We start from the raw sequence: 27,182 nt of genomic DNA on the forward strand, positions 1-27,182 counted from the left end.
AGTCACTTAACCCCCACTGCCCAACCAAAAAAAAAAAAGTTTATATTTTCATAAAAGCAGGAAAAAGGGAGGACGGGATATCAGGAAGGGGCATGACACAGGAGGGGAAACAATGCAGCAAAGGAGGGAAAAAATAATAGACAAGACCAACCCCCACGGGAAGAACCAAGCTGATGGCAAAAGCTGCATTCTTTCCCCCCCAGAACTGCTAGACCATGAAGATAGGAGGGTCTGCTTATCTGCAAAGGATCCCAGCTACACAGGCATTATCCCAGCCTGGCACAGACTGGCTGGTGCCTGTCTTGCCTCGCAAGGACACACAGGAGTCCAGGTTGGGGCACAACGACAAATTATGTCAGCTGCGGGGGAGGGGTGGTGGCGGCTTCATCCTTGACACATTCAGGGCCTCCTGCAAGCTCTGGGTCCAGTGTTTCTGGAAAATATGGCAACTCAAAAAGACAACTTCAGGGGACCCCTTAACAGTCACAATAACCAAATGTTGTCTATTGTCATTTATAGACAATGCAATTTATTCAGGAACTGCCTATTTTATAAATTACTATAAAATGTTAATTCTGATCCCTTTCAAATTTGGAATTTGCAAGATTTAGGTATAAGATTCTGAACCAATAACCGGAAAACTTTTTTATTTTCAGACCTACTCATGAGCTAGAAAATTCTTGCTTAAAACATTCATAGATCAAGGGCTCAAAATATTAAGGATGCCCTTAATGTCTGGGTTCAGAAATTATCATGTGTTATATTAATATAATTAATTATCATATAGTATATGTTTATGTAAGTCAATTGTGAATTATAATTTTCTCATTAACTTACAAAGTGATGTGGTAGATATAATGCTTGTGTCAAGACCTGGGTTCAAACTCTGTCTCCGACAAAACAGCTGTGTGACCACTGACAAATCATTTAACTCCCTGTGATCTATAAAATCAGGATAACACCTGTAGTAGCCACCTCATAGGGTTGTTGTAAGCCTCAAATAGTTAAATACTTTGCAGATTTTAAAAACAAAATTTCAGTTATTATTACTCCAATTCAGTTAATACTTATTTGTATTTTAATTCATCATATGTACATGGTAAGTAATAAAACAGCATTTATTTTAAAACAGCCCATAAATCAGTCTTTTCATTAAGCCAGACTAGATTTTCCCCCAAGCAGCATATTTGCCATTAAGCCCTTTTTGTTCTTCTTTCCCATTACTGACTTTTGGCAAGTAATTATGACAATCATCAGGTAGAAAAGTAAAGCAGACTAGGCAGTTTCAAGCAAAGAAGAGAATCACACTATTTATCAAAATTAGTCCTCTGCCTTACTTGTAAATTTAAAAAAAACTTTTCTGTTTCATACTACTTATGGTAACAGTGAGCAAAAGGTAATTACTAAAACCAATACCTCGAAAAACTCTATAAAATATGGAACCAAACTACTGGATCTTCATGCACATATAAAGGCTCTCCTTTTCATATCAAAAATCATACTTACCTGAGTGGTGTCCATATCTGCCACATGATCAAATGTGAAGATCTTAGGCTCGGGCTTAGAATGCAGACGGAGGGTATTGGAGGTGAGCACTGATAAGCACATGCCAGGATGTTCTCCGTTATTTAGTACAGGCCCCTCTGTAGGGGGACGGACTCTTATAAAAACTTTGATGACATCACCCTCATTACTAGGGGAAAACAAATATTTAAAGACCAAGTCTACTAAAGATGAGTTTCTAGTTAAAAGATACTTAAAAATATGAACTCTAATGTACCCAAAATTTCTCCATTTGGCAAATCAACCTCAACACCAATCTGTCTTACACATTCTCTGTCCCTATCCCATGCCTCTTAACTGTAAATTACACGGTATTCATTTCAAGAAGCTCCAAGTATTTCTCAGATCTCATTCTGGCATCACCTCAAGACAACAAATATCACATAACTGGCTCACAAAGATTTGTCCAAGGTTCCAGACAATCAAGGCAAAAAGAGCAAGGAACAGGAACAAGAGCTCACCATTCCACATTCATACGGCCCATCAGCTTTCCAGAATGCTTCCCTCATAAGAACCCTGTGCATACGTATACTTATTTATAAGTAGTATAAGCATCACTACTCTCTTTTATAATGAAGCAAAGGAGAGTCAGAGAAATTCAATGGCTTGCCTGTGGTCATTCAGCTAATAGGTGTTAGACCCAGGATACTGAGCAATGTCTCTTGACTCAAGCCTACTCCTTTCATTAAGGCCCTACTTCTTCTCCAGTCCATGCTGCCTTTTGAGAACACATTTCCACACCACCAAAGAAGTTTTTCTTACCTTACTTGGTTAGATTGTGATGGTGTTATGGCACGTAAACTGTCTAGAAAACAAGACAGGAAAATATCATTAAACAGGAATTAAACAGGCATCATAGTATTCTTTTATACTCTTACCTCCCCAACAGTTAACAGATGAAATAGTTAAAGTGATATGGTGAAAGAAAAAATGATCTTTACTTTTCAATTAAGGGAGTGACATATTCTCAATGAAAAGTGATTCCTGAAAGCAGAAAGTGCCATATAATGAAACCTCAGTTACCTCACAGCCGTACTTCTAGTAATCAAGCCGTAAGTATAGAGATAGCTCTACACTCCAGCATAGATTAAAAAAACAACAACAAAAAAACCCCCCAGTTTTTGACAGCTAAGTTGCACTTTCCGGGTTTTCTAAATAACAAAGAAGCATAGGATGGCTATGACTGCTCAAATCTAGAAAAAAAATCAGTCTTTTTACACAAGAAAAAAAAAAGTACAGGAGGGAAAATCACTTACACATTTCTTAGTGTATTCAATACCCATACCTATGAAGTCATAGATCTTTGCAATAGAGAAGAAACAAATTGTCCTATAACTGCAGTAGTGAGTTTGACAAACCTCTGTGACCACATTTAATTGATCTATATGAGCATTATAGAGACAGTGTGGCCAAGGGCATAGAGGCAGGAAGAAGTGAGTTCAAATGCTGCCCCTCAGGCACATACATAGTAAGTAGCCAGAGGTTAGATTTGCAAAAATATGTAAAACAATGCCACTCTTCCCACTAAACTTTTGTTTTGAAAAACACATTTTCATAAAACACATTTATGTTAATGTAATGGTCTTATTGTCACTTTAAATGAATTAATATTTAAAACATTTATCAATTTTAATTTCTAAATGGCAAATATTGATAGATATGATTCATATAAGCAAAAGCTCTTAGAGGTTCTCAGTAATTTTAAGGGGTATAAATGAGTCCTGAGACTAAAAAAATCTGAAAACCACTAGTCTAATAGAAAAAGCGGTGAACCAGTGAGTCAAGACACCTGACTTCGATTTTCCCACAGAAGACGGGTCCAATTCCTATTTTTCTTTGTGCTTCTAGCACCTAAAGCAGTGCCTTTTATCAGGCGCTCGATATACATGTGTTCAATTGAATTAGGTACCTTTGAACCTAGAACAGGTAGTTTACTGAATGAATAAAACACTTATTAAACTTAAAAACATTTTAAAATTCTACTTTGCCTCCGATTCCTCATTCCTAAAAGAGAAAACTAGTCCCACCAACCCAAGTAAGTTAAAGACTAAGTGTTAACAGCCCTTTTAAGATCACAAATTTAGAGTTGTAAGCGACCTAGTAGCTTCAACTCTGTCTTTTTTTTTTTTGTCAGAACATCATTTTTCAAATGAGGAAAGCAGAGTGTTTGAGATGAACAAAAGACTTGCTTAAGGTCATACACAAGGTGGTTTGGCAGCAGAGCTAGGACTCACACCCAGGACCCAACATCACAGATTTAAGGCTGGAAGGGACAACGGCACACCATCAAGGTTCAACCCCCCCCATTTCACAGGTGAGGAAACGAAAGCAAAGAAAGATTAAGACTAGTAATAATGATAACAGTTCAGTTTTATGTAGTAGTTTAAGATTTGCAAAGCACTGTAAGTACATTATGCATGTATATATACACATATGGATATATCTATAGCTTTCATTTGATTGTCGTTTAGTTGTGTCTGACTCTTCGTGACCCCATTTGGGGTTTTCTTGGCAGATACTGGAATGGTTTGCCATTTCATTCTTCAGCCAATTTTACAGATGAGGAAAACTGAGGCAAACAGGGTGACGTGACCAATCTGAACACAGGTCCTCCTGACTCTGGGCCTGGCCCCCCATCTACTGCATCACTTAGCTGCTCTGCATACATGCCTTACGTTATCACACGTTATGTACTACAGATTATACAATGCTATGCATTACGCAGTTTATTACATGTTATGTTAAATTTACGCATTATACAATTTCACTGCGTTAATTGCAATGTAATTAACGGGCCGGCCTCGGGTGGAGGGGCCCAGGAAGGTCCAGCCCCTCCCCCACACCTCCCTGCCAGCCCCGGGGGCTTCTGGTCCAGACCGGAGGGCCTAGGTGTCCAAGCGGGGGTCTGGGCCCCCTGGCAGCGCCAGCCCCCCCTCCCCCCAAACATACACACAGGCACTCACACACACTGACTCACCTTTGACACCAGGTGCCATGACGCTCCCGCTCCCAAAACGTAACCCCCCACCCCGGCCCCAAGAACGGCAACCCCAAGTACTTGCAAAATGGCGGTGTGTTTGAATTTGGCGCTAGACGGCCGGAAAAGGGCGAAGCCACAACGGGAACTACCATGGAAGGGGCGGAAGTCAGCGGAAAGACAGCGGACCCCTATCACGTGGAGAGGAAATGACGTCACAGATCAGGAGTCCTTAGACCCTCCCCGGCTACGGTAGCCGGGGTGGGAGGAGGCGTACTCCCGCTTCCGGGAGACAGGTAAGATCCGGGGCCCTTTTGCTTTTCTCCCGGCCTCTTCTTCTCAGAGAAACCATGAGCAAGCGGAATCAGGTGTCATACGTGCGTCCACCGGAGCCCGCGTTCCTGGCCCGCTTCAAGCAGAAGGTCGGCTATAAGGAGGGGCCCACCGTGGAAACCAAGGTGAGGGGGAACTTGTCCCTCCCCTCGAGTTGCTAAGGAAACCCCGCCCGGACCCCTTCACTTCCGGTTACTGCTGCGCTCTACGGGCCGCCGGCTGGGTCAGGCCAGGCCTTGTGGGCTACGGCGCTTCTCTATCCCCCGGTGAAGGGGAGCGCCCTGTCCCGGAGCGGGGGCAGCGGGTGGAGGGGGAGGCCTTGGAGAGTGAACCACGGGCAAAACTCGAGTTCAAATCCTACCTCCAACACTTACTGGCTGGATAACCCTGGGTAACTTCACCTGTGTCTGCTTCAGTTTCCTTATCTGTAAAACAGGACTATAACTGCAATCCCCTCCCCTCAGGGTGCAATTTTAGAAATGTTACGCGAACCTGAGCCATCGTTGCTGTTGTAAATCATTCTTGTCCGTGGGTTGGAGTAGGGCGGGGCCCTCACCTCTTAATAATAGTCACACGTTTATATGAAAGGCACTGTAAGGTTTGCGAAAGGCTTTACAATTATTATCTCATTTAAACCTCATCACCACCCTACAAGGGTCAGGTGCTGCTATTATTCCTATTCCACAGATAAGGAAACTGAGGCCAACTGCGAAAGGTGGAGTGACTTACCCGGAGTCACACATCAGAGGCTGGATTTGAACTCAAGTCTTTCAGACTCTTGTCCCATGGAACTCTTGGCTGCCCTTTTGGGGGGGAGGGTCCTTGGAAGGAAGGGGGAGCAATTTGGACCAACTATTGGCCTGTGTAGCTCAAAGTGTTTTTCTGGAGGAGCTGAGAAGCTAATTGACCTGCCCATGGTCGTGCAGCTGGTTTGTGTCAAATACAGAACTTTGTATTTGATACATGGGAGTCAGAGCTGTAACTAGTTTGTTTTGCTTGCAGGCCTGGCCAGCAGCAAAAATAAAAATTAAAAAAAAAATTACTCTCAAATTAACTTTTTCAGAAAAATTTAGGTAGGAAGTTGAGAGACTGGAACCCAGGACAAGGTTGGACTAGATGTCCTCTTAAGAGTGTTTTGGGCTCTAAATCTCAAGTCTTCTAACAGTGAAGCCATGGGGAAATGAAGTCAGGTGATGGGCTTTGGGGGGTTCAGTCTTTGAGGCCACCGGGTCTTGACCAGTGCAGTTCACACCAAAAGAGGTGACTGTTTCCTAAGCATAAATTTCATATAACCCTTCATTAACACCAGACCCTGACATTCAGTATGAGGAAAAAATGATAAAGAATTAGGTATTGCCTGAGCCTTCATGAAAGCAACTTCTCTAATGCTTTAAGGCATGGATGGGGTTTGGAACTTGAAGGCTAGAACTTAGCTGACCCTACGTAACCTGGGAAGGTTTTGAGCTCAGGCCTGGTCATGCTCTTGATTGATGGCCAGTTTAGCTAAATAGTGAGAGGCTTGTTACTGTCACGTTGGCTTCCAGTTGGTTGAATTCTGAGGACATGGTCACTAATGAACACTAGCTGCTAAGAAAGAAAAAGAGCTCACATACTCCAGTTAGCTCCATTTTACAGGGAAGAAAAAATGACTCTGCCCATATGTCCATGATCCCACAGCGCTGTGTCCCAGCTAACGCCAGCATTCATCTGCGTTCTACGGCCTCAGTCAGAGATGGGGTTGCATTGGTGAAGCTGGCCCTGCCATGCTTTCTGTGGTCTTCCACAGCACCCAGGGACTCAGCTTTCCTCATCCTGGTACTCAGTTCTGCAGGACACCACTGTGGCCTTATGCTTTGCTTTCATGTCATCCCTTGAAAATCTCCAGCTCTTGTCATGTCATCCCTTGAAAATCTCCAGCTATTGTAATATTCATTGAATACCTCCTGTATCTGCCCTCTGCTGCTAAGAGGTATGGGCACACTGAAGTATAAAACAGGCTTCCTGACTTCTCAGAGCTTACAGACTAGTCAGGGTGACAGTAACCTGTATGAAAGCATTATTCTGTATTTTAATGTGTTCTGGACCTGCCATTTCCTAGAGAGAGAGTCTTTGGTGAGGAAACGCTGTTGATACGGCTCAGCAGCTCACCTGTAACTTAGAGTCTTAGTCCTGAAAACTCAAGTGACTCGCCCATGGTCACACAGCCCCCATATGTAAGAGACAGGACTTTAAGCAGAGTCTTCCTGACTCCATCCTGGTCCTCTTTCCCTTGAGCCACACTGAGTTTCATCTAACTTTAGGAGACAATACAATTAAGAACAAATTCTTTTTTTTTTCTGGTTATTTTAAAAAATTTTTTTTTTAATTTAATTTATTTTTAATTTTCAGCAATTACTTCCATAAGCTTTTGAGTTTTAAATTTTCTCCCTCTCCCTCCTCCCCCCTGATGGCGTGCAATCTGATATAGGCTCTACATATACATTCCTATTAAACATATTTTCACATTAGTCATGTTGTGAAGAATTAGAACCAATAGGAGGAACCACAAGAAAGAAGAAACAAAACAAAACAGAAGGGGAAAAAAGAGCAAATAGTATGCTTCAATCTGCAAACTCCATAGTTCTTTCTCTAGATGTGGATAGCATTTTCCATCATGAGACTTTTGCTTAGATCCTTGCATTGCTGAGAAGAGCTAAGTCAATCAAAGCTAGTCATTACACAACGTGGTTGTTACTGTATACAACATTCTCCTGGTTCTGCTCACTTCACTCAGCATTAGTCCATACAAGTCTAAGAACTACATTCTTGACAGGGACTAGGTACTCACTAAGATTTGAACAGTCAAGGACAATTCCATGGAGGAAGCAGGATTAGAGGTGGGTCCTTGAAAGAGGTGAGAATTTTGGCTGTGGGGAAGAGGGGAAAGACGACTCTAGTCAAGGGCATAATACAAGCAAAGATGTAGAGGCCGAAATGAACATAGGATTTAAGGCGGTAATATTAGCGTTCTCCTAGTGATGCTGTATGACTAGGAATCTTGAAACTCCAGTATCTCCAAAGAATTGAATTTGTAAGTGACCCAAAGGGGAAGGGAGAGATGCACATGACACAAATAAGCTGCCTCTTTTTCTGGCTGCCTTCTTGGAAACCGTTCTGGACGATTCTGTGTTGGAAACCAAAGCTACATAGCCATAATAATTAAAATAATAATATTCACCATTAAGAGACTATTTTTCAAAGGCGTCTAAAGTCCAATAAGTATTCCACCTAAGGCTAAGGACCCTTTTAGCTTACAAACATGAGACTATTGTCCTACCATGAGTATAGTGTCATTTTGAGTTATTTTCTCAGTAGTGGTTTTGCATTCATCCGTTCACACCATTCCCAAATGTCTTAGTGGCCAAAGGCCCACCTTCTAGGATTGAAAGGAATCTGCCTCCAGATGACATCTCAAACCTCATTGGCTTACATGAGGATCTATCTAATACTCAACCTTGGCATTAGTATCAAAGAACTAACCATCTTCCCAAATACTCCACTATAGACTGACACAAAACGTCTGAGCTCAGCATCATCTCTTCATATGGTTCACTGTAAGCCACCCACTCACCCATGCTGGGGGGCAGATGTAATTCAATTTAAATGAAAATTCTTTTTTATAATAGCCCAAGCACTCTTAGAGTTAATTCATTTTTATACTTTTCAACTTAGCTTGAGTTTAGTATAGATTGTTAGAAATTAGAATCAATTTATAAATTTCTACTCCTTACTTCCCTGAAAATTCATCCAACTTAATAGAACTAATAAACATCTAATAACAGTAGAAGAAAACCACATAAATGTTGAGATTTAAAAGTATTGTTTTAAAGTTTTGTTACGTAAACCATCTAATGAGTATTTCTTCTTCCCTTCCCATATCATGACATAGAGTGCTGCCTGGCACCCAGAATTTTTGTTTACATAAATTTTTTTTTTTACAATTTAATTAAAGCCTCTGGAACTCTGGGGAATATCCCTGAGATACTTAGATTTTTTTCCTCCAGTTTTTAATTAAAAATTTGCTAGTAATAATAGAACGTAAGGCCAGCCAGCCAGCAGATGGAGTGCAAAATGTATTCTTCTAGGTATACATTGATAGAACTGATAACATTAAAATGATTTTTATTAAATGAACACTAAAAAAAGCACAGTGTTTATGTTGTAGAACTCTGTTAACTCAATAAAAAAGACTTTTTTTAGGGTCTTGGAGCCTGGTAGTATAAATGATATAAAAGAGAGAACACCCTATTATTTCAGGCTTCTGAGTTAACACAGCTTGGTGAGAGAGGATGCCTGAATCTGGCCGTGTAAACTAAGGAAGCAGTTTAGTAATGGCCTCTCCTTTCTTAGGAAATAAGAATATTGATTTGGAAATAGTTTTTGTTGCATGTGCTAGAAGAAATTATTAGTAGATAGGAGTGAGTTTAATAGCCATTATTGGGGCTGCCTTTTAAAAACCACTATGTTTTATGTTGGTAAGGTAGAGGAGTCTTTATAGGATATATTGTACATGAAGGTTCTCTGCACCCTTGCTTCCACTCCCACCTCATTTCACAGTAATGGCCTTAATAAAGTACAGAACTAAAACCTTGAATCTGCAAAATCCCACTGCCTTTGATAACTCTTCTTGTGACAGCTTGCTTCTGTAGAATGTTAGGCACGGTATGCCTGTATTCAGACTTTGAAACCATGACTGTTCTCCAACACCGCCTGGTTTTCAGTTATTGAAATGGGGAAAGATCACATTTTTGCAGTGAGCATGGCCATGATGTAGGCAAGTGGAAACAGCCTTTGTCCTTAAAAAAATCTCAAGACGTTCTACTAGTTTGAGATTCTTTTGTTTTAATAAACTTCCCATTTATATTCAGCCTCTGGAAACTTAAAACATTAGTGTGTCATACCTTGGTGTGAACATTTTAAAGCAGAGAAAATTGCTTTTTTTTTTTTTGGCGAGGCAATTGGGGTTAAGTGACTTGCTCAGGGTCACACAGCTAGTTAAGTATCAGGTCTGAGACCAGATTTGAAGTCAGGTCCTCCTGACTCCAGGGCCAGTGCTCTGTCCACTGCACCACCTAGCTGCCCCAAGATTGCTTCTTTTAAGAGAGAATTTCATTTGGAGAAAGCACAGAGGGAGAGGGTGAGGAGGGCCCGTTTTAGAGCTTGGTACTGCAGTTACGGAGAGAAATCCTGGCTGGTGGGCTGGAAACAGAGGTTCTGTGGAGGAAATCTAGAGGATCCTGGGTATGTGGGGGATAGAACAGTGAGGGAAAAGGGTAGAGAAGGGAAAAGAAGATATTACAAGGAATATAAGAAATTAATTAAAATCAACTTTGTCCATTTGACAATTTGGCCTCCAAGCCAAGTGTGGCACCCATAGTCTCAGAACTCATCCAGGACTTCAAAATGGTGGTGGTACCTTTGCAGCAGGCTGCATAACTGTTTATAAGGCTTTGATGAGATGGATGTCATTGACTAATCCTTCTGAGGAGATGGGGTACCAGCGAGCCTTACCACCATCTGCCCTGCCTCTGGCTGCTGAGGTCTGCCTGTCCTTACCATCTACCCAGCAGCTCAACTTTGTTTTGTAAATTGCCCAACTCAATTAGAGTATGAGTTCCTTGAGGGCAGAAAGCTTTTTCCATCTGTATCCTCAGTGCTTGGCACATAGTAAGCATGCAGTAAAAATGTTCTTTCAAATTCATTCATTCATTCATTCATTCATTCATTCATTCATTCATTCATTCATTCATTCCCAGCTACCTACCACATTTTAGCTTACTTTTCCAAGAACAGTAATAAAAGACATTTCATGTCCCTGGTAATCATTGTGATTGGTTCTAATTCCAGATCAATCCTTGTTTACGAATTTGACCTGGGGAATGAAGAGACTTGCTTTTGGAGAAGAACACTGTGTTCTTTTGTACTCCTCAGGCAGTAAGACTGAATTCTCATTCATCTTAGTAGCAGAATTGGCCCTGTTAACCGTTTTCCTGTGATTTGTGTACATGGAGGAGAGATACAGCACGAGGACAAATCATTCTGTAATTAAGGTTCTCAATGTACCTCACTAGGGTTTTTTGGAAACTAATTCAGAAAAGCTGAGCTCCTTCCCGGTGACTGCTCCTGCACTTGTTTAGAGACTTTTCCTTTTGTTTTTCAGCTAGTCATTTGAGCAAAAGGATTGATTAAAGGAGAACCAGAACATGCAGATCTCAGTCTCATCAATATCCTAAAGGATTTTATTTTCGTTTTTCATTTTATCCCTTCAGCGCATTTGTTCTATATCTAATTTACCTGTGCCACTGAATCAGGCACCTTTCATAGTCATCCAAATGAGACTCAGACCATGGTCAAGAAGGCAGACAGACACCTGACAGCCCCACAGTGTGAGAGCCAGGAGGGTCCTTAAAATCCATCTAGTCCCACTGTGTCATTTTACAGGTGATGAAACTGAGGCCCAGAGAAACTAGATGTTAATGATTTGCCCAAGGTTCCGTTGCTAGTATGTGGCCAATTGAGGCATGTAACCGTGGCTTCTGACTTCAGTCTCTACCACAAATAATAGGAGAAAATAAAGACGAACGAACAGACCAGACCGAATGGTAGATGTTATGTAGTAGGTCTGTCATGTACCACATCCACCGAAGTCCTGCTGTGATGCCTCTTTTTAGCATGGGCGTCATCCTGGGTTCTCTGGCTGTAGAGGGGAGGAAAAGCTGTCATTAGTGACACGGTCACTGGCGTGCGAGCCTTACGGTCAGGATGACCCGAGTCTAGGTGGTAACCCCAGCTAAGTCCCTCCTCTACTTCAGCCTCAGTCTTCTCATTTATAAAATGGGGATAATTACAGCACCTCTCTGCCGGGGTTGTTGTGAGGATTTAATGAGATGACATCTGTAAAGTGCTTTGCAAACTTAAAGTACTGTATAAAGGCTAGTTTTGTAGCTGTTGTTGTTATTACCACCAAACTGGAAAGGCTTTGAGTGTAGGCAGGCTAGGCCGGTCAGGTTTGCAGAGGCTCTTCATGAGCTCGGCCACAGTTTGGCTATAGTCGGTCATTGGGCATTTATTAAACACCTGCTGTGTGCCAGACAGTGCTAAGAGCTGAAGATAGAGAGGTGAAAGATGGCCCACGGGGCCGGCGGTCCAGTGGGAGAGACCAGAAAACCGGAGTTCTAAAGGGGTTATAATCTTCATTGGTGGAAAGCATTACTGGACCAGTGAAGTCACAAATTCCTGAAGTATCGGAGTTATTGGTATGGTACTCTCCAAGGATTAGTGCTTATTCTTGGTTGGAAGTGAGAAAAGAGAGACGTGGAGACTTTGAATGTACCCAGAGCAAGGCTCAAGAAAGATGTCACATCTCTTCTATACAGTATAGAAGGGGTGGTGAGAGGAATGATTATTCATAATTAGTTATTAATAATCATTTCTCTTCTTTCTTGGACTTTTCATTCATCTCAGTGGGATTATAAGAGTGACGAAATTCATACATGTTGGCAAACTGAGAAAATCCTCTAAAAGAAGGAAATGAACAAATGTCTTAAAAAGTGGAGGGAGTGAGGTAGGAGGGGTGAGGCATGGGGTATCTATTTGCCTTTCAGTCACTGGGAAATGCATTGGGAGCGCTATTTACTTAGTAAGGACATATTTATATGGTTATTTTATTTACTTAATAAGGTTCTATTTTCCCTTCATTTTGCAATTTCAGAGATATGGAGTTGGTTGAGATTAGTGATTTGCCTTGAGGCTGAGGTTAGTGATTTGCCTTGTGTGATTTTCTTCTAGAAAATTCAACCTGAAATCCCAGAGGGAGATGACAGGAGCGACAATGAAGACGAGCAGCCACAAGTTGTCGTGCTGAAAAAAGGAGATTTATCAGCAGAAGAAGTAATGAAAATTAAGCAGCAGATAAAGTCTTCCAAACCAGGTATATTCTAAGTCAGTTTCATTTTCCAGATGACAGCAATAACCTGAAACGTGGAATGAATTTGTTTATCATTTTCTTGAGATATTTAGTACTTATGGTAGCTACTGGCATTTTACCATGGTCCTAAGTCAACTTAGCTGAAAACTCCCTGAAAAAATAGAAGATTCAAGTGAGGGTTTCTGGTCATCATAGCACTTGGATAGATCTTTTAAAAATTCTTTCTTTCCCCCTCTCACCTAGCCACTTTTGATTTAAAAAGGAAAAAAAAAAGGAAAAACAAAACCCTTGCAACAAAAATATGCATAGTCGAGCAAAACAAATTCCCACATTGACCATGTCTAAAAATGTATGTTTCATTCTGCATCTTGAATTAATCACTCCTTTCTCTAGAGGTTGGTAGCATGCTTCATCAGTAGTCTTCTGGAATCATGGTTGGTCATTGCCTTGTTCTTGAGTTCTTAGAGTTTTCAAAGTTACTTATTTTTACAGTGTTTTTGTAATTATATAAATGGTTCTCCTGGTTCTGCTCACTTCACTCTGCACCAGTTTATACAGGTCTTCCCAGGCTTCTATGAATCCATCTCTTTCATCATTCCTGAATGCACCATAGTATTTCATGACGTCAGGAGAAACTGAGGGATGCTTCTAGCACTCTGGGTGGACTGCTGTGGCTTCCTGGAAGGGGGATATGGACAAGAAGTACATAGGATAGGCAGGCACAGCTGGATTGGGATCTGCATCTTTGGAGGGAATAGCCACATTGATAAGCTCCTAGGTCCATTTTTAATAGAAGGCCAGTACTGTTTACAAGTCAGGTGCAGAATTTTACATTTTATTTTATTACAGACATATTACATTATTTATGTTGATTAAATATTACATTCACATTTACTAATAGCCCCCAAATCAGTATTTGCCGCTTTTTACCTTTCTCCTGATAGCTTTGTTAATAACCCCAGTTTTTCCTCTAGTTCTCATAAGAAGGGCTTTTTTTAAAAAAAAAAACTAGCTCTTCCCTTCAAAAATAATCAGCCATTAAAAAAAGCATACCTTTGTGCAATTCTGTCCAATTTTAATAAGATTTTGTATTTTAGTTATACCAGAAATTATAAATACAATGTATCTCTATTATAGGGATCGCCTCTTAGAGAGGGACTAAAGAAGTATTTTTGTCCTAGTCAAGAAGTCAAGTCAAATCAGGAAGCACTTAATGAGTGCCTACTGTGTGTCAGGTACTAGGGCTATGCCTTCTTGTTTTTTACTTTGAGTATTCCCTGTGCCTGGAATTCCCTCCCTCCCTGTCTTCATCACTCAAAGACCAACTCTAATGCCTCTTCCTTGTGGAAGCCCAGGTCAGTCCCTTGGGTTGGTTTTGATTTTTCCACTCAAGAATTGCTTAGCTAACCACCGGCATTTATGTAGCGTATTAAAACTTGCAAAATGCTTTCTATACCTTATCTCATTGTAAGAACCTGAGGCTCAGAGTGACGTTAAGTGACCTACCCAGCTACAGGGTGTCCCGAAAGTGTTATTAATAACAGTCTTAAGGTATTAGAGCTTAATAAGCTCTCAGTGCATGTGTGTGTGTGTGTGTGTGTGTGTATACATGTATGTAATAACATGTATACGTATGTATATGTGGAAAGGTATATACACATTTGTGTATATGTAAACATACATATATGGAAGAATAGTAAAAAACAACAAAAACAAACAAGCAAAAAGCCCAGTGGTTTTAGTACAGCTGGCTAGGTAGTATTCTTGGACCTTTGGGCCAGGTTGAGTCTTGGACATCCTCAGTGAGACCTTCATCTATGTAGATGACTACAAGGACTGGTTTTTTTTTTTGGTTTTTGTTTTAAAGAATGTGCCCGACTTTGAGCCAAGCCACAAGGCTAAGAGAGTCATTTTGAATGCCTCGTTATATCAAAATAAAATATAGATCCTAACCTCCTTTGTACGGAATCTCACTGCTTCCCTCCCCATACTTCCCTAGAGCTAGGCCATCTACATCAATCCCCCAAAACCCTTTAAAACATTAAGTTTAAAATTATTGTTTAATTTAAAAGTATAGTTTGGCTTTGTTTAGTTTTCTTTCTCTAGTTCCCTCTCTTTTTTCTTACATTCTTTCATTTTTTAATTTAAAATTTTGTTGATATATTTTGTTATTACATTACCTCAAATTCCCTGCTAGATTGCCCTTTAAATAAGGAATGAAAATGGGAGGGAGGTGGGGGAGCATGGCTAACACATTTTTTAAAAAGTTTTTTTAAAAAAATAGTTGAAACTAAACAACATAGTCTGATTCCTTTTATTCAGATTTTGCAGTTTCACATCCCTTTCCCTGATGGTTACACTGAAAATAACCAATAATAAAACAGACAAAATTATCTGTATATAAGGAAATAAATGAAAATATTCTTTTAAAATTGTCTAATTTTTAAAAAATTATCAAGTGTTTAATCTATCATGTAGGTAACATATCAGGATTAAGTCAAATTTATGGGCAATAAAGTTGCCTTTTTTATGTACTATCTGTATATTTTATAATACACTGAGATTCCATGTATAACTGATTGATAGAATAAACTTTATAGGAATTCAAGTGTAATTTTACTTGCTTAAATAATTATAGAGGTTTCTATTTGTTGTATCTGCTTTTCTGTCATATTGTTGATCATAGCTGTGGTCTATATGATGTATAATTATTGGTCAGGAACTCAAACAGCCCTAAATTTTAATATTGCTCTTGTGGGAAAATACAATTTTCCATGGCCCCGTAGTTCAGGGACTGCCTGTCTTCCCGGTAGTCAGTGCTACCTTTGCACTCCTGCTTAGGCTTGAGGGGAGGCCCAAGAAATGTGACAGCCCCCTCATATGTCTTCCTTTGCCCTCTCATTTATGCAGAATGCAACTTAGCAACTAAAATTATCTTTAGAAAACCTCACAAATCCTATGCATAACTCTTCTTTATGGTTTAATCTCACATATAAATTTTCTTTATTTATGGAGGATGGACTGGGATTTGTTACAACAACTTGCTGTGGTTTTTATGGGATTTTGCTAGTTTCCTCAGAGAACTTTCTAAAACAAAGCAGTGTTGTTGGGTCCAAAGTTAGAGAGAGAGAGAGAGAGAGAGAGAGAGAGAGAGAGAGAGAGAGAGAGAGAGAGAGATCTCCTGAGAAATGAAGTAGCATAAAAGCCAAAATGGTAATTGGTACGAGACGTCCTTTCCCTGCAATTGTTATAATCTGTCAGGTTGATTTTTCTGCTGCTTTTCTGATTCATCTGGTTCATCTGGGCTCAGGGACTCTCTGCTATATGCAGATGACCCAAACTTGGCAGTGAGTGGTCTTCCTCATTCTAACTGTGTCAGTGTTATTCTGGTCCTGTTCATTTTGCTTGTGTAAAATGTGCCACCTGGAATCTTTGGGCCTTTCAAAGAGCTTCCCGTTGTCCTGGGGAAGTGAGCTAACTTAGCCATTTTAGCATTTGTATTCTTGTGCACTGTTTATCTGCCGCATTAGCCTGGACTTGCTCCATTTTCATACCCCAGCTTGAAACTTTCATCTTGGGTCATTGCCAGTCCCATTAAAAGTAACTTTCCAGCTTGTGTGGTGCAGGTTTGACTTTGGGATTTAGTGCCACACGCACATCATTTCATCTGTAATCAGCCTATGAGCTCTTTGTCCCTCTGCCCATCTTGTTTCTAGATCACATCAGCTCAGTTTTGTAAACCAAGAGCCTGTTTCTTCATTTAATCTGTAGTGCTGCACTTTTCATTTGGATTCAGGATACTATGTTAGATTTCCTAGCTCCTCTCATTATCACTTGTTCTAACCCCCTTGGACTTGGGCGCATCTTGGGAATGGCCACTCCATCTCCTCCCTGTTATGTTTCAGTGGAAAGAATCCAGTGAGAATCCCATGACCCCATGGACATACCCTCTGGGGAAGGTTGACTGGGCTCTTTGGGGTGCTCTTGTGAACTGTCTTAGATATGTCAAACACATAGTTACTGCTGCTGCTAACAATAATAATTCAGAACTGATATTGTGGACAGTTGAAATCCCATCTCAGATTCACTGCCTGCCTGTGTCGCCTTGGGCCCGTCACGTTTCCTCTTTGGGACTAGGTTTCCTTTTCTGTAACACAAGGGGCTGGCACTAGATGATCTCTGGGGTCCCTCCCAGCTCAAGTTCTACGTGTTATTAGATCTGATACCCACAGTGACCTTGTGAAGAATGGAGGTGCCTTGGGTTTTGTGATCTTGATGAGGGAAGTAGCTGCAAAGAGTTAGGCGCCTTGTCTGAAAGCATGGAGCTAGTAGGTGTATGAAGCAGTATTCAAACCCAGGTCTCTCCCTCCTCCAAGTCAGTCCAGCCCCCTCTCCCCCTGCCCCCCCGCCGTCCCATTCCCCCCCGTTATTGCCCCTAATGTTAAGTCTGTAGCATTGTACAGGGTACAGTAGGGGACCATAAAGGAGACTGCCTTCAGCAGCCAATGAGCCAGGAGCTCCCTGTCTAGATGGAAAGACAGGATATTATACATGGAAAAAAATGCTAAATCACAATACAAGGGTTAAATAAATTAGAGAAACAGTATGAAGTGTGCTATGCATCAGTCAGTACCTTATTAAGTAATCAATGAGGGGAACAAACAATATATGCTAGAGGAATTGGGAGGAAATTCCTGTGGGTGAGAGGGGTCAGGCAAGGCAGCATGAGGTTGGTGAGATTTGAAGTCTGGGTAAAATTAGGATAAACAGAAAGAGATAGAGCAGTGAGGGGAGGTGAGCAAAGGTGTGGAGGCAAATGATCGAGAGACAGTCTGGCTCGAGGAGAGGGTTATGCAGAACCCTTAAAAATGGATTAAAAATCTAGAGTAGATGCTTCATAGCATTTTAGAAAAGTAAGGAACCTTGGTCCCGCTCCCTAATTTTATAGTCAGTCAGTAAATATTTTTTAAGTGCCTACAGTGTGCCAGGTACTGTGCTAAGCACTGGGAATATAAAAAGAGGCAAAAGAGGCCCCTGCCTTCAAGGAGTTCACAGTCTAATTATATCTTACAGATAAGGAAACGTAAGTCACAGAGTAACCAATGCCTCACTAGTTATTAGTGGAGCCAGGATTGGAACCCAGGTCTTTTGATTGCTCACTGCTTTATCTTCCACACTGGGCCAAGGAGTTTGGCCTTTATCCAAATGGAAAGGATGTAAAGGTTTTTGAGAATGGGAGTGACTTGATGAAAGCAGTATTTCAGAAAAACTAATGCAGAAGTAATGTACAGGTTGGGTTAGAGCAGAGATGGAGAGAGGGAGATGAGTTAGGAGGCAATTGTGGTTATCCAGGCCTCAGATGACAACATTCTGGGCTAGGGTGGCAGCGTGGGAATCAAAAGCAAGAGAGAGAGGAGACAAACTTTGAAGAAATAGAGGAGACTTAGTGACTAATAGGATAAGGGGAGGTGGGCAGAGAAAAGAAAAAGTTTTTTAAGAAGACTGAAATTTCAAGCTAGCATGAACAGAAAAGTATTGTTAAATCTAATCTGCAGAGCTAATTAGATGTCTTCATCGTGTGTATGCTAGAATAGATTTCTTTTTGTTCTATTACTTAATATATAGCTTAATAAAGAAAAATTAAAACTTTCTTGAATATCTGTGACAAATCAGAGTAAGAAGCCATATGACTGTATCTCAAGTGAAAAAGGAATAGATTTCTCCCAGTATCTGTTTTACTTCTGATTGTAATTTAGGCAATTTTGGAAGAGGTGAATGATTTCTACAAAGCCCTAAGGTACTATCTAGCATAATATCTATATTTGGTTGCTTAGAAGCCTGAGTAATTAATATCACTTCGAAAGGTACCTAACTGGGATAATTTAGCTCAGCATCTATGATCTTGAAAGCAGTTTTTTCATAATATTTTTAAGTTGGTTAATGATTTTTAATAACTTTGGTTTTAGGGGGACATTAATGAAATTAAAGAAGAATATCAATTTGTAAATGGAATATGGACTAGATAATTTTTTTTTATTAATTTTTAGTTTTCAGCAATCACCTCCATAAGCTTTTGAGTTTTAAATTTTTCTCCCCCTCCTTCTCTATCTCCCTCCCCAAGAGGGCATGCAATCTGATATAGGCTCTACATATACATTCCTATTAAACATATTTTCACATTAGTTATGTCGTAAGGAAGAGTTAAAACCAATAGGAAGAACCACAAGAAAGAGAAAATAAAACAAAACAGAAGGGGGAAAAAGAGCAAATAGTATGCTTTGATCTGCATTCAAACTCCATAGTTCTTTCTCTGGATGTGGAGAACATTTTCCATCATGAGACTTTCAAAGATGTCTTAGATCCTTGCATTGCTGAGAAGAGCTAAGTCTATCAACATTAGTCTTCTGGACAGATACTGAATGAAGTGAGCAGAACCAGGAGAACATTGTATACAGTAACAGCCACATTGTACAATGACCAACTTTGATAGACTTACCTCTTCTCAGCAAGGCAAGGATCTTAGATAATTTTTTAAAATAAAAATTTTATTGACATCATTTGTTTTTGCATCAGCTCCATTTCTAATGTATCTGCCTCCCACCATATAGAACTGTTCCTTAGGATAACAAATCATTAGGATAACCACCACATTGAAGAGCACGGTGCCATGTTCACATCCCTGATCCACCATGTCTGTAAAGCAGCAGGGGCAGGCATGGCGCCTTCTCCTATCCCTTCTTTGGCTGTTATTTTGCAGCATTTATCTGGGCTGTTTTGTTGTCGTTCTTTCCATTCACATTGTTTTAGTGATTAAGTAGTTTGTTTAATTGTTTCTGCTTACTTCACTTCTCATCTACTCACGTAGGCCTTCCCGTGCTTCTCTGCATTCATCATAGTCATCATTTCCTAAAGTACAATAACATTTCATTACATTTCTGTGCCATATCATAGTTTGTTTGGCCATTCCTACTTGATGGATAACTACTTTCTTTGCAGGTCTTTGCTTAGCACAAAAAGTGCTGCTATAAATATTCTGGTGTATATTAGGCCTTCCTTTTTATCATTGACCTCCTTGTCTCTGGGTTGATCAGTGTCAACATTTTAGCCACTGTCGTTGATGGTCAGACCAGTTTACAGCTCCACCAACAATGCATTGGTGTTCCTCTCTCTCCACAAACCCTCCGACATTGATTCTTGATAAAAGTGTATGAAACTGTAAGATTACCTATTCAGATATTTCAATTCCTCTTTCTTTTTTGATCTTTCATATTTACTTCCCAATCACTACCTTCCAGCAATTTTTAAAAAAAACTCTTTTTAGCATTTGATCTAGAAATGCTGCTTTCCCTGATTTGTAGTCTCAGGTTTAGCTTTTATTCAGGCTTCAGTTTTGAGAACTACCAGAACCAAGATTGCATCTTTAATTTTATCTCTCTTGGGCTGCTGGAGGAAAGATTGTTATCAATTTCTAGAGGTTGTCCTTGCAAACTCAAAGAAGGTTAGCCTCATCTGTCTTCTTTTAATGTGAAAAGGTGAAATGTGCCTTACCAGTTTAAAGAAGGTATTGTAACAGGCATTAACAAATCCATATTTCTTTACTTCAGTATTTCAGATGAATGACACAGGGTCTTGATCATTCTGGGCTTATTCTTTCGTAGAGTGCTTGTTAAAGCTCTGCTCCTGCTGCTGTACCCCTCTGAGTGATGTATTTGCTGCCTGAAGTACCAATCCCCATTTCTGGGAGCAGAATTCTATAGCCGCCCAGAATGTGAGAAGTCCTTCTTCATTAATAGGCAGTGAAAGCTACAATGGCTTTGCAGCTTAAATCCCTGATCATCAGAGATTTATTTGTGTGCTCTAGGAATGATGTGAAGACTGATATTATATAAGCACTACAGTTTGGTTGCTAATGTTTGTACCATATTACTATACAATAATATAGTAATGTAACAAATAATATAATAATGCAGTATTACACATTGTATATTATATAATGTCATATAATATATAGTATATTATACAATGTTATAATAATGTAATAATACAAAATATCTTACTATATAATTTTTATTTTTATGATTTTTATAAATATATATATATATATATATATATATATATATATATATATTTTGTACAATAATAAAAAACTAGATAGCAGGTAGGTTAAATTGGTGTGTTTGGTTCATCTCAGACTGTAGAATCTGCCCTTATGCTCTGTTATAACCAGATGGGTAATCAGCAGTCAGAGGCTAAGCACCCATTTTCCACACTAACTGGGCCACAGTCTCACCTCCTTTCTGGGACCCTTGTGTACCTCGGTTTGTTTTTCTGGGAGCCTAGCTCCCACTGACCCTTACCACCCCACAGCTTTCATGCTGTTCTGCTCATCTTCAGTGCTGACCACTGAGTAGGATATGAAAACAACCCGGGCATATCCAGGTGAGACGGCATGTTTGGTAGACAGCAGCACCTGGTGTAATGGAGAAGCAGCATGGTGGAGTGGTCAGAGAACGGGTGTTGGAGTCGGGAAGACCGGGCTCCAGGCCTGGCTCGGGCATCTACTCCATGGGAGACCCTGGGCAAGTCTCTGGGGCTCTGAGTTACAGAGTGAGTGCTGACCAGCATTGGAAGAGAGAGCTCCCTGCCAGCCGGAAGCAGAAAGTCCCCTATGGGATCGATGCAGCTCTCTATGCCAATGAATTTCATAGGCCTTGTTGGAAAAAATAAAATAATTAGTGCCTCCATTCTTTGATGTGGACATGCCACCCGTGGAAAGATGTGACTCCCCTGGAAACCACACGCCCAGTACTACTTTACTGGCTTGTTGGTTGTATTCTCTTCAAGGTTGTCAGACACATAACTCTCTGCTATCCCATTTCACCTAAGTGGAAATTAATTTTCTTTTTATTGCCTTTCTGTGCGATGTGGCTGAGATAGCAGGATGTGAAATTGGATTAATGTGTGACGGCTTTATTATAATCCTGCCTCTCTCCTCGTCCTCTTTGAATAAGCTCAGGACTTGAAACTTTGAGCTTGATACTTAGCTAGTGAGTAGTATCTGTAGTGGTGAGAGACCATGGTCCTCCTTCTCTGCCCCTTTACACTGACATTGCAGTCTGGCTTGGCAGAATTCATGACAACCTTCCTCCTTCCAGTTATACTCTGCCTGGTGATCACCTCCCAGATGAGGAAGCTCCCTCTGCCTGTGCAGGTCAGCACCTTCTCTGCTACTTGGAGTCTTAGAGACTTGCTTAGAGCACAGAGGAGAGGTAAATTGGCTTACCCGGAGTCACCCAGCCAATATGTATCAAAGGCAGGACTCATTCCTGGGTTTTCTTGCCCCCGAGGCCAGCTCTTCATCCCCTGTGCTGTTCTCCTTTCTCCAAGAGACCCAGGATGAGTGGTTTAAAGTCAAGAGTAAAGAAACAGATGATGCTGGCACCTGCCTTTCCCTTTCCTGGTGCCATCTCAGGTTTCCTCAGTCAATATACTCCAGACTTAATAATTGGCCAGGCTAGAATTTTTCATCTGTTGTGTTTTCCTTGCCCCCTTCAACCCCACACCAGTTCCTAATAATAGGAAGCATTTATGTAGCACTTTAAAGTTTACAAAGTGCTTTACAAACATTGACTTTTTATATCCTTACAATAACCCTGGGAGGTAGGTGCTACTGTTATCCCCATTATACAGATGAGAAAACTGAGGCAGACAGAGGTTAAGGGACTTGCCCAGGATCACACAGCTAGTTAGGATCTGAGGCTGAATTTGAGCTCAGGACTTCCTGATTCTAGGTCCAGTGCTCTTATGGGACACACACACACACACACACACACACACACACACACACACCCTTCCTTTCTGGGATACTTAGCATTGCTTTGGGGATAACAAGCCAGAAGCCCAGTTGAGCATCGGTCAGGCCTCTTTGTAACTCCATAGCTAATCTGCCTTCTCCCTGGCCAAGGTCCCTGGTTCTTTGGCTAATGATTGATCAGCTTTATAAAGAGCTTCAAAAAATGAGATTTTGAAGCATGGATAAGTATCACTGGGCTCCCCTTAACTTTGGCTCATTCGGTTGTTCCCCGTCAGAAGCATTTAGTCAAGACTTGAAAATACTCGTTAACTCTGCGAGTACGTGAGGTTTAAGTATTAGAGTCAAGCCAGAGCTTTTGGTTTCTCATCTTCAGCAGGCAGAGGTCACCTATTTCATGTCCCACATCACGGTATCTAATGAATCTCATATTGGAACAATGATCCTGGGGAATGGCCTGCATTCATTGTCAGAGATGGAATTTTGACCACTGCCTCAAAAGTTGAATTTCTGCAAGATTTTCTGCCCCTGAGAAATTATTTCATTACCAAGTTAGCAGGCGCTAGAATGGAATCCCACAGCCAATTAGAGTGGCTGTTCAGGTCGAGCTTGACTTCCATGCTTTGTTTTCCCTCCTTTTACCAAAGGGCATCACTAATGTTTATGTTGTTTATAGAGTGATATGTTTCTAGGGAAGCAGCATGGCATAGTGGGTAGAGCCGAGTTGCCTTGGAGTCAGGGATCAATGAACAAGCAGTCCCTACTATGTGCCAGGCACAGGGCTAGAATACAAATATAGCACAGGAATAGAGAGATGAAAAAATGAAACAGTCTCTCTTGTTCATGATAAATGTGTGTGTATATTTATATATATGCATATATACACATGTACATAGCGGGAGAGAGACAGACAGAAAGGAACAAGTTCTTCTGTAGAGTCTCCTATGTGCCAGGCACTGTGGTGAGCACTTTTTACAAATATTGGTCTCCTTTCAACGACACTCAGGCTGATGCTATTATTATTCCCATTTTACAGTTGAGAAAATTGAGGGAAATAGAGATTAAGTGACCTTCCTAGAATCACACAGCTAGTAAGTATCTGAGTTCAGATTTGAACTCAGGGATTCCTAATTCCGGGCCTAGTGCTCTAACCACTGCACCACTGGCTATCTCTGTGTGTGTGTGTGTGTGTGTGTGTGTGTGTGTGTGTGTGTATGTGAGAGAGAGAGAGAGAGAGAGAGAGAGAGAGAGAGAGAGAGAGAGAGAGAGAGATGGACGGACAAACAGAGACTGAAAAGATAGATTAGAGTAAGGGTGTGAAGGAATGTAAAAACCAAACAGAGGAGTCTCTTCTTTGTCTTAGAGGCAATACGGAGCCTCTGGAGTTTGAGGAGGGGGTATGGAGTCAGATATGCACTTAAGGAAAATTACTTTGTCAAAAAGACCTGAGTTCAAATCCAGCTCCTAATACATCCAGGCTGTATGACCCTAGATAAATTGCTTAATCTCTTAGGGACCCAGACAAGTCCCTAAGACTGTAAATTACAAAGAAGTTGTTTATTTCTTTGGTGGAGGGAGTTTCTATACCTGGAGTTCCTCACACCAGTGAAATCCCAGATATGCACCAAAAAATATATATGTATATATGTAAGTACATGTATAACACATACATACATGTATACATACATACATATATACATATGCATTTCCTGTCATTATTTCTTAAAGCAACTTTTAAAAAATAATAATCTTCCGCATAGATAATTCAGGAATTGGTGGTCAAAATCACAAGGAGTATGTGCCCCTTACATGATGGCAGGAAAGCAGCTGTGTGAGTTACAATTGGGGAGCTTTCCCCCATGGATAAAATGCAGTGTTGATCCCCTCAAATGAGTATTTGTGTCTCATCAGAGCTTTCAGGTTCTATTTAGTAACCATGGTTTCTTTGTTCCTCCCAGCTCCCATAATTCCCAGGCTTCATCATGCCCATGGATAATGAGCAGAGGTTGTCAGACTGCAGTGGCTCTCCCACTGGTGTGGGGGCTTGGGAAGAAGGGATCACTGTCATTTCAGTTGCCCCCACCTCTGTCTGGCATCTGTGCATTCAGAGGTTTGTATCGTTAATAATTTCATTGAAAGTACAGTTCATGATCTGATCATTTGATCATGCTGTTTTACAAAAACAACATTTTGACAGTTTTGCTAGGATGCTTCTCAGTAGATTCTGAAGTAATGTTTTAGACCAAGCCACTGATTTACAAAGGACAGAAACTATTTTGCGTAACCCTGTATTGATTAAAGAAAGAAAAAGTTTCCTTTCTATCTTTTTGTCATTTCCAAAGTATGTGTCAATGTAGAAAAACGGTTGGGCCGTTGGAAAGAGGCCACCTCCTTCCCCCCACACCACCCCCTTTGTCAGCTAGCCCACTTGTCCTGGAGATTGAAAACTGCAGGTCTTTCCTGAAAGCAGCGATGATTCTTCTGTGCCCCCCGAGCCCCAGGGAGCAGTTGGCAGTGGCAGAGAGATGCAGTCATCTCTCTCTTCTCTTCACTGTTGCCCTTGGGTTCTTGAGGAGGGACATTAGCAGTGGTGAGGTGAACTTCTGCTAAGGACTCCGTGGGCAATAAGGCTTCTTGTTTCTGGAGACTCTTGAGGAAGCGCTTCTTACTGTTGGTCAGAAACGCTCCGTGTGGGGTGCACCTGATACACAGGAGAATGGAAGATATACAGAAAAGAAGTTTTTGAGCATCTGTTTGGAGGAGCAGCGATGGCCTGAGGGAGCAGAAGTTAAGTCTTGCATTAATAAGTGGTGGGGCTTCTTGTCTCTTTTCCTCATTTTTTCATTAATCTTTGTCCTGGGAAAGAACCCAGGAGCAGTAGGAAGCTTCCTTCTGAATGTCCTAAGTCATTCAGATGATTAGGGAATGGTGTTTTTGGTTGTCAGGAATAACCAGTAGGGGTTGCTTCATGTCTGACTTTTGAACAGTGCAGCAGCATCCTTTCTGGTTGTGCGTCCAGTTTGCATCTTGAAAAGTCATATGGCTGCCTTTTAACGAAAAGCCCAGAATCCAAAATGAATTTTTTTTCTGAAGGAATTTTAAAAAATATTTACAATGTCAATAATGAATGTGACTTATTCCTATGCTCCACCCAAATCTGTATAAAATGTGTTTATATTTTCAGCTTGTTAGAATGTAAGCCTTTCAGGGTAAATGACTATGGTTGTCACGTTGAGGCCCTACTAGAAACACCATATACCCATAAGTGTAAACATTTGAAGGAAGACTTCACCTTTATTTTGAAATAGGAAAAGAAATGCATAATATTTTTCCAGCCTGATTTATATCATACTAAAAGCTCCAGTTGTCAATCTTCAGTCCCCTAAAAATAAAAATCAAAGGAATGGATTAATTATATGCAAAAGGGCGACCTCCTTAGAGATCAACTTTTCTTTTAATTTGTCATGTTAGATGGTGTTTTGCTGTGCTGTGCTAAAATGCTTCCTTCCTAATTTTGCTCAGTATCGTGCATACTTATCTCAGGAGCTGATTCAGGTTTGGGCTCCCAGCTAAAGCTTCCCCCAATTTGCCTCTGTAATTGTTTGGTTTTTTTCAGTATGAATACTTTCCCACTAACAACGAGATGAAACAAATCGGATCATTTCATATTGGCCAGCACAGACACATGAGATTTTAACCGTTTGGGGGCAGTGTTCTAGCACAGATTGGGCTCTGGGATGATAAAGCAATGTGGATCTCTTTGGGCCATCTGGTCCCTCAGTTTGATTGTGCTTTAGCGGACACGAAAGTATGATTTAGCATTCCAGTGTTTAAAGGAAAGATTTTTAAGATAGTGTGGTCCATAATTTAATTTAAAACGATGACAGCCCTCGTATTTTGGCAGGAGTTGTAGGGTACAGTTGGTGCACTGTTAGCTGACTCAACGTAAACATTTGCCTGATATTCTCCAAGCTGTGCTAATACTGTGTGTAAACACTGAATGCCTTTGGTGGGAGGGGCTTCGGTCATAAGGAACCTTGGAGTCTTGAATTGTTTGTCATGAAGATAGAAAAAAGCATTTAGAAACGGAGGGGTTGTAATTAAAGAAACATTTTATATTTATGTTGGGAAGTGACTAATTATTCTTAGAGAAAAAACTATCAAACATTTTCTACATGTTATTAATCATAAATGTAATATGTAATTATATATTATATTAATGTTATATAATAGTATATATTAAATGCATATTACAAATAAAATTATAATATGACAAAATCTCTTTAATGATCCTTTTAAAACAAATAACTCAAATGCTTTCATTACCATTCTTTTCATGTTAGTCCTTAATTTTATGTAGGTAAAAATTTTAAAATGTTCCTAAAACAAAAATATAAATAGAAAATACCAAAGTTGAAGTAAGAATATATAAATAATTCATCTCAAATAATACATTAAGTAAAATATACCATTCAGTAACATTGATTACTTGGTGATGAATTTTTTGACCATGACACCTCATGAAACAAACA

At 40.4% G+C, this 27,182-nt stretch overlaps 2 protein-coding genes across 2 annotated transcripts in view; one reads left to right on the forward strand and one right to left on the reverse strand.

The window, feature by feature from the left end:
- Positions 1-4,752, reverse strand: part of KIF15 (kinesin family member 15) — a 55,784-nt gene extending 51,032 nt beyond the window's left edge. Inside the window, 3 exon segments of the mRNA XM_020987345.2 lie at positions 1,507-1,693; positions 2,326-2,368; positions 4,541-4,752. Coding sequence (XP_020843004.1) covers positions 1,507-1,693; positions 2,326-2,368; positions 4,541-4,559 — 249 coding nt within the window. The 5' untranslated portion in view covers positions 4,560-4,752.
- A 42-nt stretch (positions 4,753-4,794) lies between these two features.
- KIAA1143 (KIAA1143 ortholog) overlaps positions 4,795-27,182 on the forward strand; it is a 36,760-nt gene continuing 14,372 nt past the window's right edge. Inside the window, exons 1-2 of the mRNA XM_020987351.2 lie at positions 4,795-4,998; positions 12,701-12,842. Of these exons, the coding sequence (XP_020843010.1) occupies positions 4,891-4,998; positions 12,701-12,842 (250 nt within the window). The 5' untranslated portion in view covers positions 4,795-4,890. The remainder of the gene's footprint in view (positions 4,999-12,700; positions 12,843-27,182) is intronic.

Source organism: Phascolarctos cinereus, unplaced genomic scaffold (genome assembly GCF_003287225.1).
Source record: "Phascolarctos cinereus isolate Bilbo 61053 unplaced genomic scaffold, phaCin_HiC Scaffold_1;HRSCAF=81, whole genome shotgun sequence".
NCBI lineage: Eukaryota > Metazoa > Chordata > Mammalia > Diprotodontia > Phascolarctidae > Phascolarctos > Phascolarctos cinereus.